Raw genomic sequence first — 15,201 nt, forward strand, 5'->3', positions numbered from 1 at the left:
TCTCTCCGGCCCTGATGAGCAGCATTTTTGATACTGATGTTTTTTTTCTAGGGGACCTACATGTTTGCTTCTGTCAGAGATCTTATTTCTCAGCCAGGGAGTCTCTGAGAGATGTGAATCTGAATGTCTGGCATGGGATGAGCCCAAGAGGAAATCACATACTGATAGGAAGAAAGGCGGGTGGGGAGGGCATACACTCTGGCCCATTAAGCTATCCTTTCGGTAGGAGCTTACTTTTGGTTTCCTTTATTCTTTTTTTTGTGTGTCTTTTTGGTCTTTTATTCTTTTTTTTCTTTTTTTGCTTTTTGGGCTACACCCGGCGATGCACAGGGGTTACTCCTGGCTCTGCACTCAGGAATTACCCCTGGCGGTGCTCAGGGAACCATATGGGATGCTGGGAATCAAACCTGGGTTGGCGGCATGCAAGGCAAACGCCCTACCTGCTGTGCTATTGCTCCAGCCCCTATTTTTTAGTTTTTGTCCCATGGGTATTTCTTATACTTTCTTATCTGAGATTTCAGCAAGGCAGCTCAAGGTACAATTCCTGGGGTAAGGGGGTAAGGCTTGGTAGGAGAGCAGTTTCCTCGCAGGTACGAGAGCTTAGGGTTGATTCCCAGCACCACAAACACACACACACACACACACACACACACACACACACACACACACACAAAACAAACCCCACCAAAATATACTGCAATGCATTAGACTTTCTCTGGCATGGGGGTGTTCTACGGTAATGGAAAACAATTCAGTCTGTCATTCCTTTTCTAGCAAAGAATGATATTTTACATGATGTTCTGAATCCCGGGGATCTGTTCTTCAGCACTATGGCAAACTGTGTCCATTAACTATGTGGCTGCTATGGGTTGAGTCACAGGCTGTGCTTTTTTTTCAGATGATGAACAGTAGCCCGGGGCAGCAGCACCATCTGCACGAAAGATTACCCAGCTAAGCCCTCACCTGGCCTCCTGTGGCCAAGGCCACCCACAGCCAGCCCTTCTCAAGATCATCCTGAATATCAAGTAACCAGGCCCTCCCTGGTTACTTGTGTAACCAGGAGCTGAGGAGTTGAGGAAGCTTGGGAGCTGTCTTGGGAGCTGAGGAAGCTAGTTACTCGGGAGAAGGCAGAGGGGCAGAGGGCAGCAGTCAGTGAAGGAGTTCAGGTGACAGGAGCCTCAGGTCAGACTGTGGACAGGACTGACAGCCAACTCTGTACACACAGGTGTGTCTGCACTGGTTTGTGACAGCACTGCTGGTTAGGGCACCTTGGGTGCCACTGCCAGGGGGCTGCTGAAATATTTAGTCAAATTTGGAAAAATTTTGGAAAATAACCTCAAATAAATCAATGTGCCACAAAGCACTACCCAGGGGCTACTGAAATATTAAGTTTGGAAAAACTTTGGAAAATGATCTCAAAGAAATCAATCAGGTGGGGCCGGAGCGATAGCACAGTGGGTAGGGTGTTTGTCTTGCACATGGCTGACTGGGGTTCGATCCCCGGCGTCCCAATTGGTCCCCCGAGCACCACCAGGAATGGTTCCTGAGTGCAGAGCTAGGAGTGACCCCTGAGCATTGCTGGGTGTGACCCAAAAGGCAAAAACGAAACAAAACAAAAAGAAATCAATCAGGTGTCAGCAGATGTTGATTTCACTGCAATGGGTTTGGCAACCCAGCTGACCAACAACTGGCGAGTGAAGAACATGATGTCCTTGGTGTCAGGGAACTAGCACAGGGGAGAGTGCAAAGCATACACGCGGCCTTGGTTCGATCCCTGACACCATGTCCTGCTGAGCATTGCTGTGTCCCGCACTGGAGACGCCTGGAGCACCACTGTCATGGCCCTGAAGGTCCCTCGACACCACTGGTCCCACGCAGCATCACATCCTCAGGCCCTAGCACTCAACTGCCAACCCTATTGGTTGACAATGCCTGACTGGCCCCCAAGAGCCTCAGAAAAATGCTGGGGGGCATCCTGACACCTGATTTATGTCCTTTAGGACACCCCTTCTTCCAGGCGCCTCCTTCTGGGCTGCCCAGGGGCCTCCAAGGTAGGAAGAGAGTGGCACAACAGGAAGAGCGTGAGGGCAAAGCTGGCTGGGTCTGTGGCCGAGGTCGACCCACTGGACCACTAAGAAAAAAAAACTATGTCCCTTATAGAACAATCATTAAGCAAGTAAATGTAAAGGTAGTGGTGAACTTATGACTTAACATCAGTGTAAAAAGGACCTAACCATACTCATGTGAAACATTTCAGGAAATGAGTTATTAGGAAAATATATCTGTAAGTCCACTTTCATGTCAACGTTTTTCAAAGTTTACTTTTTGCTGTTAGGGTTTTGGGGCTACATCTGGCTGTGCTCAGGTATCACTTCTGCAGGTGCTTGGGGGACGATATGCTGTGCTGAGGATCAAATCCAGAGCACTGCATGCAAGTACTAACCACTATACTAGCTCTGGCCCCTTCAAACTTTATTTATACATTTTTTTTTTTGAGACACACCTAGTGATGTTTAGGAATTACTATTACTACTGGCTCTGCATTCAGGAATCATTCCTAGGAAGGTGGTAATCGAACTCAGGTCGACTGCATGGAAGGCAGGTGCCCCACCCATTGTACCAGTGCCCCAGCCCTGATACGGTCATTCTCTGTATTAAAAGTTCATTTAGAGGGACAAAAGAGTACATGTAAAACCTCCAACCTCCCAAATAAAAGATCCCTTTGGGCTGAAGAAATATGAGAGGGGGTTAAGGAATATGCTTCACATGTGACTGGCTGGGTGCTCACATCACAGTCTCCGAGCGCTGCCAGCTCACTTAGTGGTGAAGAAGAGTTAAGAAGGCAGCTGGCGCCTGACTGTGCCCCCTGGGATGAGTGCAAGCACCTGGCCTGGCTGAGCCCAGGCCGCTTTGCTCCCCGAGGTGCAGCAGGTCAACAGCTGGAGACACCTAGTTACTGGAATTACTGGAATTTCTGGCTTTCACACCTCAGGTGCTATTCAGGTAGGTCACTAAAAAACAAAACAAAAAAACCAGATGGGGCCAGAAAGATTAGTACAGAGGATGTGGCAGACCGGAATTTTGATCCCCGGTACCTCATCTGACCCCTGAGCATAGAGCCGGGAAAAAGACCTGAGCACCATTGAGTCTGGCCCTAAAACAAAAATCATTAAGAACTACGAGGCTCCCTCTCTCCCCAGAGGGATACGGGGAAGTAGGAGGGGCTGGAGTAGGCTGAAAGCAGGTTTCTCTCGTGCTACGTACCCACTCCCCAATCCCATTCCAGCCTGAGTCAGAAAAGGAATATAGCCTTTTATTGACTAAGTAGAACAAACTAAATACATATTTAAGTTTTGGTTCATTTATACAGTACATTAAATAAGTTATGCACAATTAAGTAACAAAGTTCCTATCAGTAAAATGACAAAACACAGAAAAAATCAGACTCTACTGCATCCTGTGGGTGGTTTCACATTCATCATCCCCCGTCCAAAACCATGCTGGTGGCTTTGTTTCCCATTTATTTACATTATTGGCTTGCTTTCACGGTTGGAGATTCCGTAGCCTCATCAGGAACTTGGAAAGCCACAAAAGTGGACCGAAGGCCTCTTAGCCAAATAGCACTTTCAACCATTCACCAACTGCTTAGAGCTGCTTCTCTGCCAACTCAAGGCAGGACGGGGCTGTCCCTGCAGCTGCACATGCCCTATTTGGTATCAGCATCAATGAGAAGACACTGGGCACTTCCAGGCCCGACCAGATGGGTCTGTTGGGAAAGTTCCATCTCTGGGACTGGGGCAGGAAAGGGGGATGCAAACCCTACCCTCAGGTTCCCAACCTTCTCCTGGTTCCCAACGGAAAAAGCCCCTGGGACCGTATCATCTTTGGAAAAGAGCATGTCAATCAATGCACGTGGGCAAGGAGGCAGGAGGCAGTTTTGGTTTTACAAGAACTACAGACACTCAGAAGTTGGAAGAGTATATTCAGCAGCTTGCCCACTAGCCCAGCCTGTGCCACCTGGGGCAGGCCTCCTGATAGCTGGCAGTCTGGGGGCCCTCTGGCTTTCGTTAATTTGGTTCAAACATCATCACCCAGTTCTCTGTAAATAGCTAAAAGACAAACAAAGCCCCCAAAATCAAAGAAAGAAAAAACACAAATCTAAGCAAGTTGGCTTAACTGACTCAGGAGCCTCAAAACCAGTTCTGAAGAAAGCCTCCAAGATGTGTTTGTATTTCCAATGATTTATTCAATCCATAATCCCTTCTACAGTTTCCAGGACAAATCGATTCCTGGTTATTATTTATGCTTTCACTATGAGAACTCACTACCGTACAATCCCACTGTGAAGCTGAACCCTCAGACTCGCCGAGATTCTTTTGGAACTAATCAGAACAATGTCTATACCCTTTTGCAAGCAGTGAAAGTGCAGGGGATCAATTCAACTTTGGGGCCCGGCTAAACAAGGTTAAAGCGTAGATTTTTCTCTCTAGAAATTGAAGATGCTCCTGTAGGCACCCGGAAGTGATGTGTTCCTGGTAGAATAACAGGTCCAGATGGGCCAAGAATGTCCACACTGCAGAGGATTGACCAGAGACAGGTATGTCCCTGTGCTGGTGGATCTGTCCTGTTCCCGCATTTTGACCCAGTAACAATCAGTTATGGCTCAGTGCTGCCTGAGGAAAGACCCACCTACTCTGTGACCTAGGGTCACATGACTGGGCTGAGCAGATGTGCTGAAGCCCTGGCCCTGAAACGGCAGGGACCCTCCAAAGTGGAGTGACCATAAGGTCGATGGTCTATTCCTGAGCAGATGGACCGAACCAGCTTCTTTCGGAGTCAGTTTTCACCATGGATGGAGTCAGGCACAGCGTGAGCAGTGGGAACACAAAGGCTGCCCGAAGAAACGCAGGTCCTGCTGCTGGCACACCTCCGAATACCGAAGCAGCTCACAATGGCCCTTTGGGCTTCCTGCAACGGTTCCTCACTTGGCAGAGGACAACAGCGTCCCATCACTGTAGTGCTTCTCACTGGGCAAGGACTTCGCACTCCAGGTGTGCTTAGGGTGGGGGTGGCAGAGTGCAGACCTGCCACTGCGATGCTCTTGGTGTCTGGGCTGACATCAAGAGCTTGTGACTATCCTGACAATACCGACCTTTGGCAGCACCACTCCAAGCCCCTTTGTCTTTTTTTTGTCCCTATGGACATGAATTATAAAGGCTGGTTTTCTAATCAGTTTAATTATTATTTATTTATTTATTGTTTTGTTTTCTAGGCCACATCCAGCAGTGCTCAGGAATTACTTCTGGGTTGCACTCAGGGGTCGCTCCTTGGCTCTGCACTCAGATCATATAGGGTGCTTTGAATTGCTTTTTTTGGGGGGGGTCACACCCAGTGGTGCACAGGGGTTACTCCTGGCTCTACACTCAGGAGTTACCCCTGGTGGTGCTCAGGGGACCATATGGGATGCTGGGAATCGAAGGCAAACGCCTTACCCGCTGTGCTATTGCTCTAGGCCCCGGTGTGGTGCTTGTTGTAGTTGAACCTGGGTCAGCTGTGTGCAAGGTAAGCACCTTACCTGCTGCCCTATCTTTCAGGTCCCTAATCAGCCTAATTTAGATAATTTTAATGAACTCAAGGAAAGAGTATGATTTGTAGTTCTATTCATGAGACTCGGTGTGGTATCAGCAGACACTGCAACAAAATGTGAATCTGGACTTGGCCTCCCTCGCTCCCAACTCTGCTTCCACAGGGCGTATTATCCACCCAAGCAGAGGGCTGGAGAACTGCAGGTACAAGGAAGCTGGTGGAAAGGATTAAATAAAATTGGGGCTCACACCTGGTGGTGCTCAGGGCTTATTCCCAGCCCTGCAGACAGGGATCGCTCCTGACAGGCTTGGGGAACCATATGGACTGCTGGCCTGAACCTGGGACAGTCAAGTGCAAGCCCTTACCTGCTGTATTATCTCTCCAGCCTGGAAAAGGGTATTTTCCTATCTACATAGGAAGGAAATCTTAGCAACCTCTGTGTGAAAATAAGCAAAATTAACAACCAGAGTGGTAGACTGCCTAGATGTTCAGTGAAGTCTCTGAATCGTGAACAAGGCGGTGTCAAGTAGCATTATAGAGACTCAGGAAACTAAGTTGTCATTTGAAAGCAAGAGCCCATATAAGCAGGCCAGTTTGTAAACTAAACCTTAACTATACAGATTGACATCAACCCCTGGTAAACAGCAGTCTGATTGTAACAGCCAGGAAGATCTGAGCTACACTAGCTAGTGTTGTATATACTTTAGAACCTGCCAGGCGGAGTGTTCATCCAAGTTCTCAATAGTCAGTGAGCCAGGAACACCATGAGACACCTTTTTTTTGGGGGGGGGCGGGGCGGGGTAAGTGGTACTATGGGAGGGCTCTCCCAGCACTGCTCAGGGCTTACTCCAACTCTGTTCAGGGATCAGCCCCCGTGGGACTCGGGGACAACATGTGGAGCTAGGGATGGATCCTGGGTTGGTGGCATGTAAGGCAAGCATTTTACCCCTCTATTATCTCTTTGGCCTGAGATAACGTTTTAGCTCTTAGCCATGTATGGGTTCCATGGCCTCCTCCCAGGAAATTCCATATCTTAAGGAAATGTAGGCTATATTCTATCTGGGAAGTGGACTATAACCCTGTGAAAGACCAATTCCATGAAAGGAACAAGTTATTTTCTGGGTATACCACACTTTAGGCCAGGGATTGAGAACTTCTGGCTGTGGACTGTAGAAGAGCCACAGAATTCTGCGGAATGGCCCTTTATGTAGTGTGAGAGAGATGTATGCTTTTTATTGGCTGCCATGGCCCTTTTGCCTCTATTGTATGGCCTCCAGCAGAATACAGGTTTCCTACCCGAATAGGAAATGAAAATCCTGGCATTATAAAGATGTTTTATGCTGAGTTTGTAAGATATGAAATTCCTGGGGAAGGGAAGGAGGGACATAGAATTTAATTTAAAGTTCTTAAAGTAAATTATATGAGGACAATAGTCCCTAACTTTGATCTGTGTACAGAAGGTGAACATTAGAAATGTGTCTTCAAGGGCCAGCAGAGCAGGACCAACCAACTCATTGATTCCTTGATGGGAGTGCAGACTGGTCTGGGGTGAAGAGGGTCAGAGTTCTTGGGCCCCAATAAAACCCAATGGCGGGAAAGATGTGTGGGGCAGTTAAGAACATTTTAAAGGTGTAATGTTTGGAGAGCCAGGCAAACAACTGGAAAACTCTCTGAAGATGGGTAGGAAAATTGGTCAGCCTTTCTCAAAATGGTTGTCATTTCTCACAGAACTTTTCTTTAGCTGCAAAAGGGGAGGTGTCAAATAGATTATACAAAAAGGGGGAAACAGATTGTATGCCCAATTGTAAGCACAGTATATATATATTATGAAACTATGAGGTTTGAAGAATTCATTCAGGTCCAGGAGGGCTGCTCAGATATAACCAGGCCTGGACAGCTGAGGCAAGAACTAGCCTATGGGAGAAGTGGAGTGTAAGAGGCACCGACTAGAGTATGGGAGGAAGCTCTGTGCAGTGATCCAGACATGCCTGGTCTGATACAAGGACACAAGAAGATTGTGCAAACAGCACGCGGTGACAAATGGTTCTGCATTTCCATACATGATCTGGTCAATCGTTTGACGATACTAGTTTGGCCAACATGCTCAGAGAGAACAGAATGTCCAGTCGAGTCTCATTCTCTCTCAGACCAATCCATGCGCAGGAAACTATTGTCTGCACAAGCAAAATCAAAGAGAAGAAAATAAAGGGGTTCCAAACGGGTTCCAAACTAGCCAACAAGGTTGCAAAATCTTGTCCAAAAAGATCTATGATACTTGGTGGAAGTTTTATTGATTTTTAAAAATAACTGGTGTGCTTTTATGAATGATGACTTCTTTCCTGTGGTTTCTGAGAATCTTAACAAGTCTGAACAGCAAGGATGAGAAGAGTCCTGAGTGCTGCTTTTCACTTGCCCAAGCCCTGGGGAGGCTGATCAATGGCATCTGTTGAGGTTGGAAAAGAGACTCAAGGAGCTGTCTGGAATGAGAGATCCATTTCCTGTCAGAGGGAGCTTCCTCCTTAGCCTGTTAGCCTCCAGATTTCTGTTGTGGGAGGACAGCACCTGTGGTGAGCTGGGTTTAGCCTGGTGGGCACACTGGCAGCCCATGGCTTCAAGGGGCTCAAGAGGCAGGAGGGGAGCTGGTGGTCTACACTGGAAAGGGGTCACCGTACCAGCATCATTTGGAAGAAGAGCTAATCAGGGAGTCATGGAGAAGACAGCTCTGGCCACTAGTTCCCAAGGACACAGAGGAAAGTGGGCAAGTGTTGGGAGAGGCTGTGGAGGGGACTGACAGACTCTCACTCTTCTTGCCTCCACTTCCCTTCTTGCTAATGACCCAACAGTTATTAGCACTGGTTCCCACAGCCAGACCAGGGCAGTGTGGCACTGTGCTGTGAGGTCATCAGGGTCAAGTGGGTTTATTGCTCAGAGTCCATTGGTGTCAATAGCTGTCACAGAGGCAGGCGTAGAGGAGCGTGAGGTGGTTGCTGAGGTCTTGTCCAGAGCTGGGCTGGGCACACTGCAGTCAGCGGACCTGGCTGAGGAGCCCCTTCCTCCAGGAAGCAGCGGTCGGCTCTGACTGTGGGGACTCTGGCCGTGCAGGCTCTGGCCACACAGACGGTGGTGCCGCTCCCAGTCCTTGTGCTGGCAGAAAGAGCCGCAGTATCGCGCAATATTGCAGCCACTGCAGGTCTCGCTGGCTTTGCGGCCACAGTTCCAGCAATTCTGCAAGATACAGGCATCAGTTAATTGCTTGAATCTCATAGGGCAGGCTTGTCATCACTTGTTACCTGCATTGCAGCAAAAGGGGCTGTGTTTGGAGGCCCATATGCCTGACTTTGTCCTGCCTACAGAGCAATCCGTGCATGGAAAAGATACATTCCTTTCTGAGTTCCTTTAGCTGTAAAACTTCCTACCATGGATTTGCATAGCTTTGTTGTAGAGTGGTGGCGGCTCCACCTTGAAGGCGACCAACTCATTTAATTTTATTTATCTGGCTTTTGGAGTCACATCCAATGATGCTCAGGGGTTACTCCTGGCTCTGCACTGAGGAATTACTCCTGGCGGTGCTTAGTGACCATGAGGCATGTCGAGAATCAAACCAGGGTAGGCCGCATGCAAGGCAAACGCCCCCCTGCTGTACTATTGCTCCGGCCCCAATCAACATATTTTAATCTTCAGTGAATAAACTAAACCCTGGCCCAACCCCCCCACAATAGTAACCCACTTTAAAACCACACATACATACATGTATTAAGAGAACCATTTTGTTTGTTGTTGTCTCTCCTCCCTACAGGATCTTGTTTTCAGTGATAATACCTGATCTGAAAATGTTACTGGCTTGGTGCCAAGGGCGAGCATTAATGGGCTGGAGTGTCACACCCACCCCCCACGACTCCCAGGTACAGAATATCACAGGGAGAAAATCCCTAGCGTAGAGTCGGAAGGAGCCCTTGAGCACGGCCAAGTAAGGCGCCCAAACAAACAAGGAGTCATCAAACAAAGACCAGGATGGGTGAGCTGGAGAGTGAGTGAGCCAGCTGTGCTATTGGCTTCATGCCCATTTCCTTTCAGTCCTGTGTCTCACCCCAGGTGGCTTAGGGGTGGGGGAATACTCTGGCAGTCCCCCCAATACTTCAGAACTCAAGGCTTGGTGGTCAGGGTTCAGGAGGTTTCCTTTTCTTTGGCATTTTGCTCAGGTTCAGCAGTATTTCTAGAAGGGGAGGAGAGAGGAGTAGAGCATCGATGGGCAAGCATTTTCAGTTAGGGTTAGAGGTAAGAGCCATGAGGACCAAAGAAATAGTAGGGTGGGTATGTGGCCGACTCTGGTTCAATCCTTGGCACCCTAGAAGTGACCCAAGACTGCCAGGATTGACCCTGAGTGCAGAGCCAGGAATAAGCCTTAAGCATCACCAGATGTGGCCCCCAAACAACCCCCCGATGAAAGTAGCAGTCATAAAAGCAGCACCACCAATGTAACATTTCTCCTGGTGAATTGAGGAAGAAAAAGCATCATGAATAATGTAGTCACCAGAGTAGAGTCCAGCAGCTGCCCGCTGGTATGCTCCTTCCTCAGATCTCTGGGAGAACTCCCTCAGTGATACATGAATGTACCCCCACCATACCCAGGACCCATCAATAAGAGAAATAAGAGACCACGTCCAGAATATGAACTTCAGAGGTAGCTCAGTGATCTGACTCCAATGTCAAATATAACAAAAACAACAACAAACGGGACTACCTCAAATTAAAAAGTTTTTACCAGGGGCTAGAGAGCTAGAACAGCTACTGGCCACCTGCATTGCATTACGTTCAATCACTGGTACACCATACAAACTGCTATGCCCCGCCAGGATTGATACCTGAGAGCAGAGAGTCAGGAGTAGACACTGACAATTGCCACGTGTGGCCCAAAAACCAAAACGGAAAAAGAAAAAAATTGTGTGTGCAAGTAGGGGACACAGCCAGTAGACATACAGAAAGTGTTCACTGTCACTTATTGTGTGTGTGTGTGTGTGTGTGTGTGTGTGTGTGCGCACGCGCGCGCGCGTGCACGGAGGGGCACTACACCCAGTGATATTCAGGGATTACACCTAGCTCTGCACTCAGGAATCATAGGAATCACTCCTGGCAGTGCTAGAAAAAACACATGGATGCCAGGTATCAAACCTGAATCGGCTGTGTGCAAGGCAAGAGTCCTACCTGCTGTACTATTGCTCTGGGCACAATTGTTGTTATTAGGGAAATGCAAATCAAAATGACAATGAGATATCACCTCACACAATAGAGAATGGTATATATAAAAAGACTGGAAACCACTAGTGCTGTTGGGAATGTGCTGAAAAAGGAACACTCACTCATTCTAGTGGAAATGTTACCTGGTTCAGTCTCTATGGAAAAAGCAGGAATGGAGTACAATGGGGAGGGCACTTGCCTTGCAGGTGGCTGACATGGGTTCAATTCCCATCATCGCCTATGGTTTCTTAGCCCCACCAGGGGTGATCTTGGAGCATAGAGCCAGAAATAAGCCCTGAGCACAACAGAGTTGTGGCTCCAAAACAAACAAAAAGAAAAATATTATAACTATACTACATAAACAACAAGAACAATAAAAATAGTTATGCATGTGAAGCTATTGGAAAGTGGCAAGTCTATCTTGGTGGTCAGGGGGCCTTGAGCCAGTCTTCTCTGCCCCACTAAAGTTCTCCAGAACGGCAGAAACCAATCATGACGCCAGAACTGCCTAGTCCTAGAGTCCCCTGGAGGAAGAAAGATACTGTGCCCAATGAAGCCAGAATGCTTGTTCAAATAAATAACAAACAAGTGCTGGAAAGGACCTTTGGATGAACCACTGGACTTTATAAAGATGGAACACTGAGAACTAGTGTGCATTGTCTAACGGTCTAATTAAATGACTACAAAAAGCCCCAAACCTGTCTTCCTGACTCCTCTAGATTCAACAGTTTAGTTTTAAGGAGTTTTAGAGTGAATTATAAAATTCCTTCCAACACAACAGACTTTTCAGGAAATAGACTCCAGGGGCTGCTGAAACTTGCCAACATCAACACCAGATGACCAAACTAGGAAACAGAAGTGTTTCTCAGGTTACATTTAGAGATCTTTGAGCACCCTGCATTCCAGCAAGTTTCAAATTTTTGAGTCTGAGAGGCTGACTCCACACAAAGTGTTGGCAGAACACAATGACTTACAGGCAAAAATTCAGTTACCATGTTCATAGGAATACTGAGGGAACAGAGGACAGAGGTTCAGTCTCAGCCAGCTGAGACCCTCCATATTGAGCAAGAACATCTTTTTGGGGGGTTTGTTTTTTGTGTCAACTTGGCAGTGCTCAAGCTCTGCACTCAGGAATTACTTCTGGGGGAGCTCAGGGGACCATATGGGAAGCCAGGAACTGACCTGGGGTAGGATGTGTGCAAGGCAAATGTCCTACCTGCTGTATTACTGCTCTGACCTCAATTTTTGTCTTTGGGCCATAGCTCAGCTGGAGGTGCTAGGGGCTTACTCTGACTGTGCTCAGTGACACTCTTGGTGTTGTTTGGGAGATGAACCCAAATGTGGTGCTGGGGATTGAACCTGGGTTGGCTGCAAGTAAGGCAAGCATCTGACCATCTTTAGTCCTACCATGAGCTTTCTGGTTAAGACACGGCAAATTTTATTGCTTTGACTGGTAAGAAGTGCAAAGGGCTGAGTGCATGAGTTTGCATGTCAGTGTTTGTTTGGGGTTCAGTAACATGCATCTTCTAAAAGAAGTGTCACCTAAGCACTGTTCGATATGGCCCCCATATAAAAAAAACCAAAATAATATAGGTGGCCAAACCAGTTCTTTATTTTTATTTATTTATTTTTGCTTTTTGGGTCACACACAGTGATGCAGAGGGGTTTCTCCTGGCTCATGCACTCAGGAAATACTCCTGGTGGTACTCGGGGGACCATTTGGGATGCTGGAAATTGAACCCAAGTCGGCCGCATGCAAGGCAAATGCCCTACACGCTGTGCTATCGCTCCAGCCCCCAAACAGTCCTTTATAGTTAGTGTATGTGTCGGAGGGAGAGGCTACTGAGGTACTGACTAGGAAGTCAGAAATGAGTTTGGTCATCTGGTGTTTCCTAGTTTGGACATTTCCTTTGTTAGGCATGGCCACTGTTTATGCCATTAAAACTCTAAGAGTAGGTGCTGGTGGGGCTGAAGCAATAGTGTAGCACACAGGGCATTTGCTTTGCATGCGGCTGACCCGGGTTCGATCCCTGGCATCCCATACAGTTCCCCGAGCACTGCCAGGAGTAAGTCCTGAGTGCACAGCCAGGAGTAACCCCTGTGCATCGCTGGGTGTGACCCCATAAAAATGAAATAAAATAAAAAAGGTAAATGAATAAACTTAAAAATTAAAAAAAAATGTAGGTGCTGGAATGATAGAACAGCAGGTAGACAGCCATGCTCACACCTGATCTCCACAGATTCAGGACAAGCTTATCCATGAGAATGAATCTGCTGAAAAACTCAGGTATGTGGGTTTTGTGACAGAAATATCCAGGCTCTCACGGAGTCGGGAATGGGCGACCTCCCGCCACCTCCTTGTGCTTCCTGGAGTGGGGTGATCACAACCACGAACTGCCTCTGCCCCATATAAGCTCATTAAAGGACACGATCCAGACACTCACAAATAAATCTCAGAAGAGAAAGAGAGCAACACGACAAAGTGATGCCTCTGCAACCCAAAGTCACCATCCAGTTAAAAGTTTAACTCTAGGGGCTGGAGCGATAGCACAGCGGGTAGGGCGTTTGCCTTGCACGCAGCCAACATAACTGACACAGGTTCGATTCCCAGCATCCCATATGGTCCCCTGAGCACCGCCAGGAGCAATTCCTGAGTGCATGAGCCAGGAGTAACCTCTGAGCATCACCGGGTGTGACCCAAAAAGAAAAAAAAAGTTTAACTCTAGCTGTATCACCCTATTTAAAATTTTAGAATTCCTGGAGGATGTGGCTGCATTTGCTGTGCAACAACTCATATCCTGCCCCCTGATGTACCAAGAGTAGCACACCACATGATGGGGTCTAATGTAGAAAGTAACACACACACACACACACACACACACACACACACACACACACTAGCACACAAGCGTCAACCTGTAACAACATGTTACTAATCTCTTATACGAGGGCTTAATGGTGAAATAACCAGGGTGAGATACAACACTTCACACACTTGCCTTTAAGGAACAATTTTTGGATCACTTTTAGCGGATTACTCATAACAAGCAACACAAAATAAACAATGGTGGTGGGATGGTCTTATACAAGGGCCTAATGGCTCCAGGGTAAGATATAACACACTTCACACATTTGCCTCTAAGGAAACTTTTTTGGATCATTTTTAGCAGATTATTCATAACAAGTAATACAAAAATAATGGTGGTTGGATGGCATACTGGTGTCAAGATTGGTTTTGGAACATTGAATGCAATAAATTATTGTGAACAACTTAAAAAAATAAACAAAGAGAGGGGACAGAGTGATAGAATGATATGGTGCTTGTCTTGTATGTGGCTTATCTGGGTTTGATATCCAGCACTTCATATGCACCCCTGAGCACTGCTGGATATGGAACAAAAAAAAAACCAACCAACAAACAAATTTAGGAAGATACTTACATATCTTACATATACAGAACTATATACATACAACTGAATAGTGAGTGGCATTAATGCTCAGGAATACTGGTGAAGAAAAGGAGGTGGAGCGAAGGAAAAGTACAGGGTTAAGGAAATCCTCAGATGACACATTGTTTAGGTGTTTTCATTTTCACATTGCCATACTCTGCACTGCTATACTGAAATGAAAATTATTTTGCCACACCCACTAGTGCTCAGGGATCACTCCTGGCTGGCTTGGGCGACCATATGCAGTGCTGGGGATCAAACCCAGGCTGGCAGCATGCAAGGCAACTGTCCTATCCACTGCACTATTGCTCTGGTTCCTGAAATGAATTCAAGTAAAATGAGAAAATGTCTTTTTTCATTTTGTGATTTTTTTTTTTATCATACCTGCTGATATTCAGGGGTTAGTCCTGGCTCTACACTCAGGAATTACTCCTGGCAGTGCTCAGGGGACCATGTGGGATCCCAGGGATTGAACCCAGGTCATCTGCCTGCAAAGCAAAGGCCCTACTCATTGTTTCAGCACCAATACCTGTTGTTTTGAAAAACAAACTAACCCCCAATCCCCGGTCAAATTTTTTGGTTTACTTGCACCATACAAGGCAGTACTTAGGTCTTACTCCTGGCTGGCTTGAGGAACTATAACGAGTACTGGGAATTGAATCTGGGTAAGCTGCATGTAAAGCAAGTGCCCTATTTGCCATACTATTTCTCTGGCCCTTTAAAAACCAAATTTTGGGGGCTGGAGAGATAGTATAGTTGGTAGGGTGCTTGTCTTGCATGCGGTTGATCCAGGTTGATCGCTGGCATCCCATATGTCCCCTTGAGCACTGCCAGGAGTGATTCCTGAGCACAGAGCCAGGAGTAATCCCTGAACATCATTGAGTGTGACCCCCAAAACAAAAAAAATCCCAATATTTAAAACTCCAAAAGA

General features: G+C 47.1%; 1 protein-coding gene across 4 annotated transcripts in view; it reads right to left on the minus strand.

Annotated features, from left to right (window-relative positions):
• Positions 1–7,614: 7,614 nt before the first annotated feature.
• The window catches only part of CBFA2T2 (CBFA2/RUNX1 partner transcriptional co-repressor 2), a 115,433-nt gene continuing 107,846 nt past the window's right edge, over positions 7,615–15,201 (minus strand). For all 4 annotated transcript variants that reach the window (XM_056121282.1, XM_056121281.1, XM_056121283.1 and 1 more), the window contains exon 11: positions 7,615–8,811. In XM_056121282.1, the coding sequence (XP_055977257.1) occupies positions 8,512–8,811 (300 nt within the window). In that variant the 3' untranslated portion in view covers positions 7,615–8,511. The remainder of the gene's footprint in view (positions 8,812–15,201) is intronic.

The sequence above is a fragment of the Sorex fumeus genome, unplaced genomic scaffold (assembly GCF_029834395.1).
Source record: "Sorex fumeus unplaced genomic scaffold, SorFum_2.1 ptg000044l, whole genome shotgun sequence".
In the NCBI taxonomy this organism is placed as follows: domain Eukaryota; kingdom Metazoa; phylum Chordata; class Mammalia; order Eulipotyphla; family Soricidae; genus Sorex; species Sorex fumeus.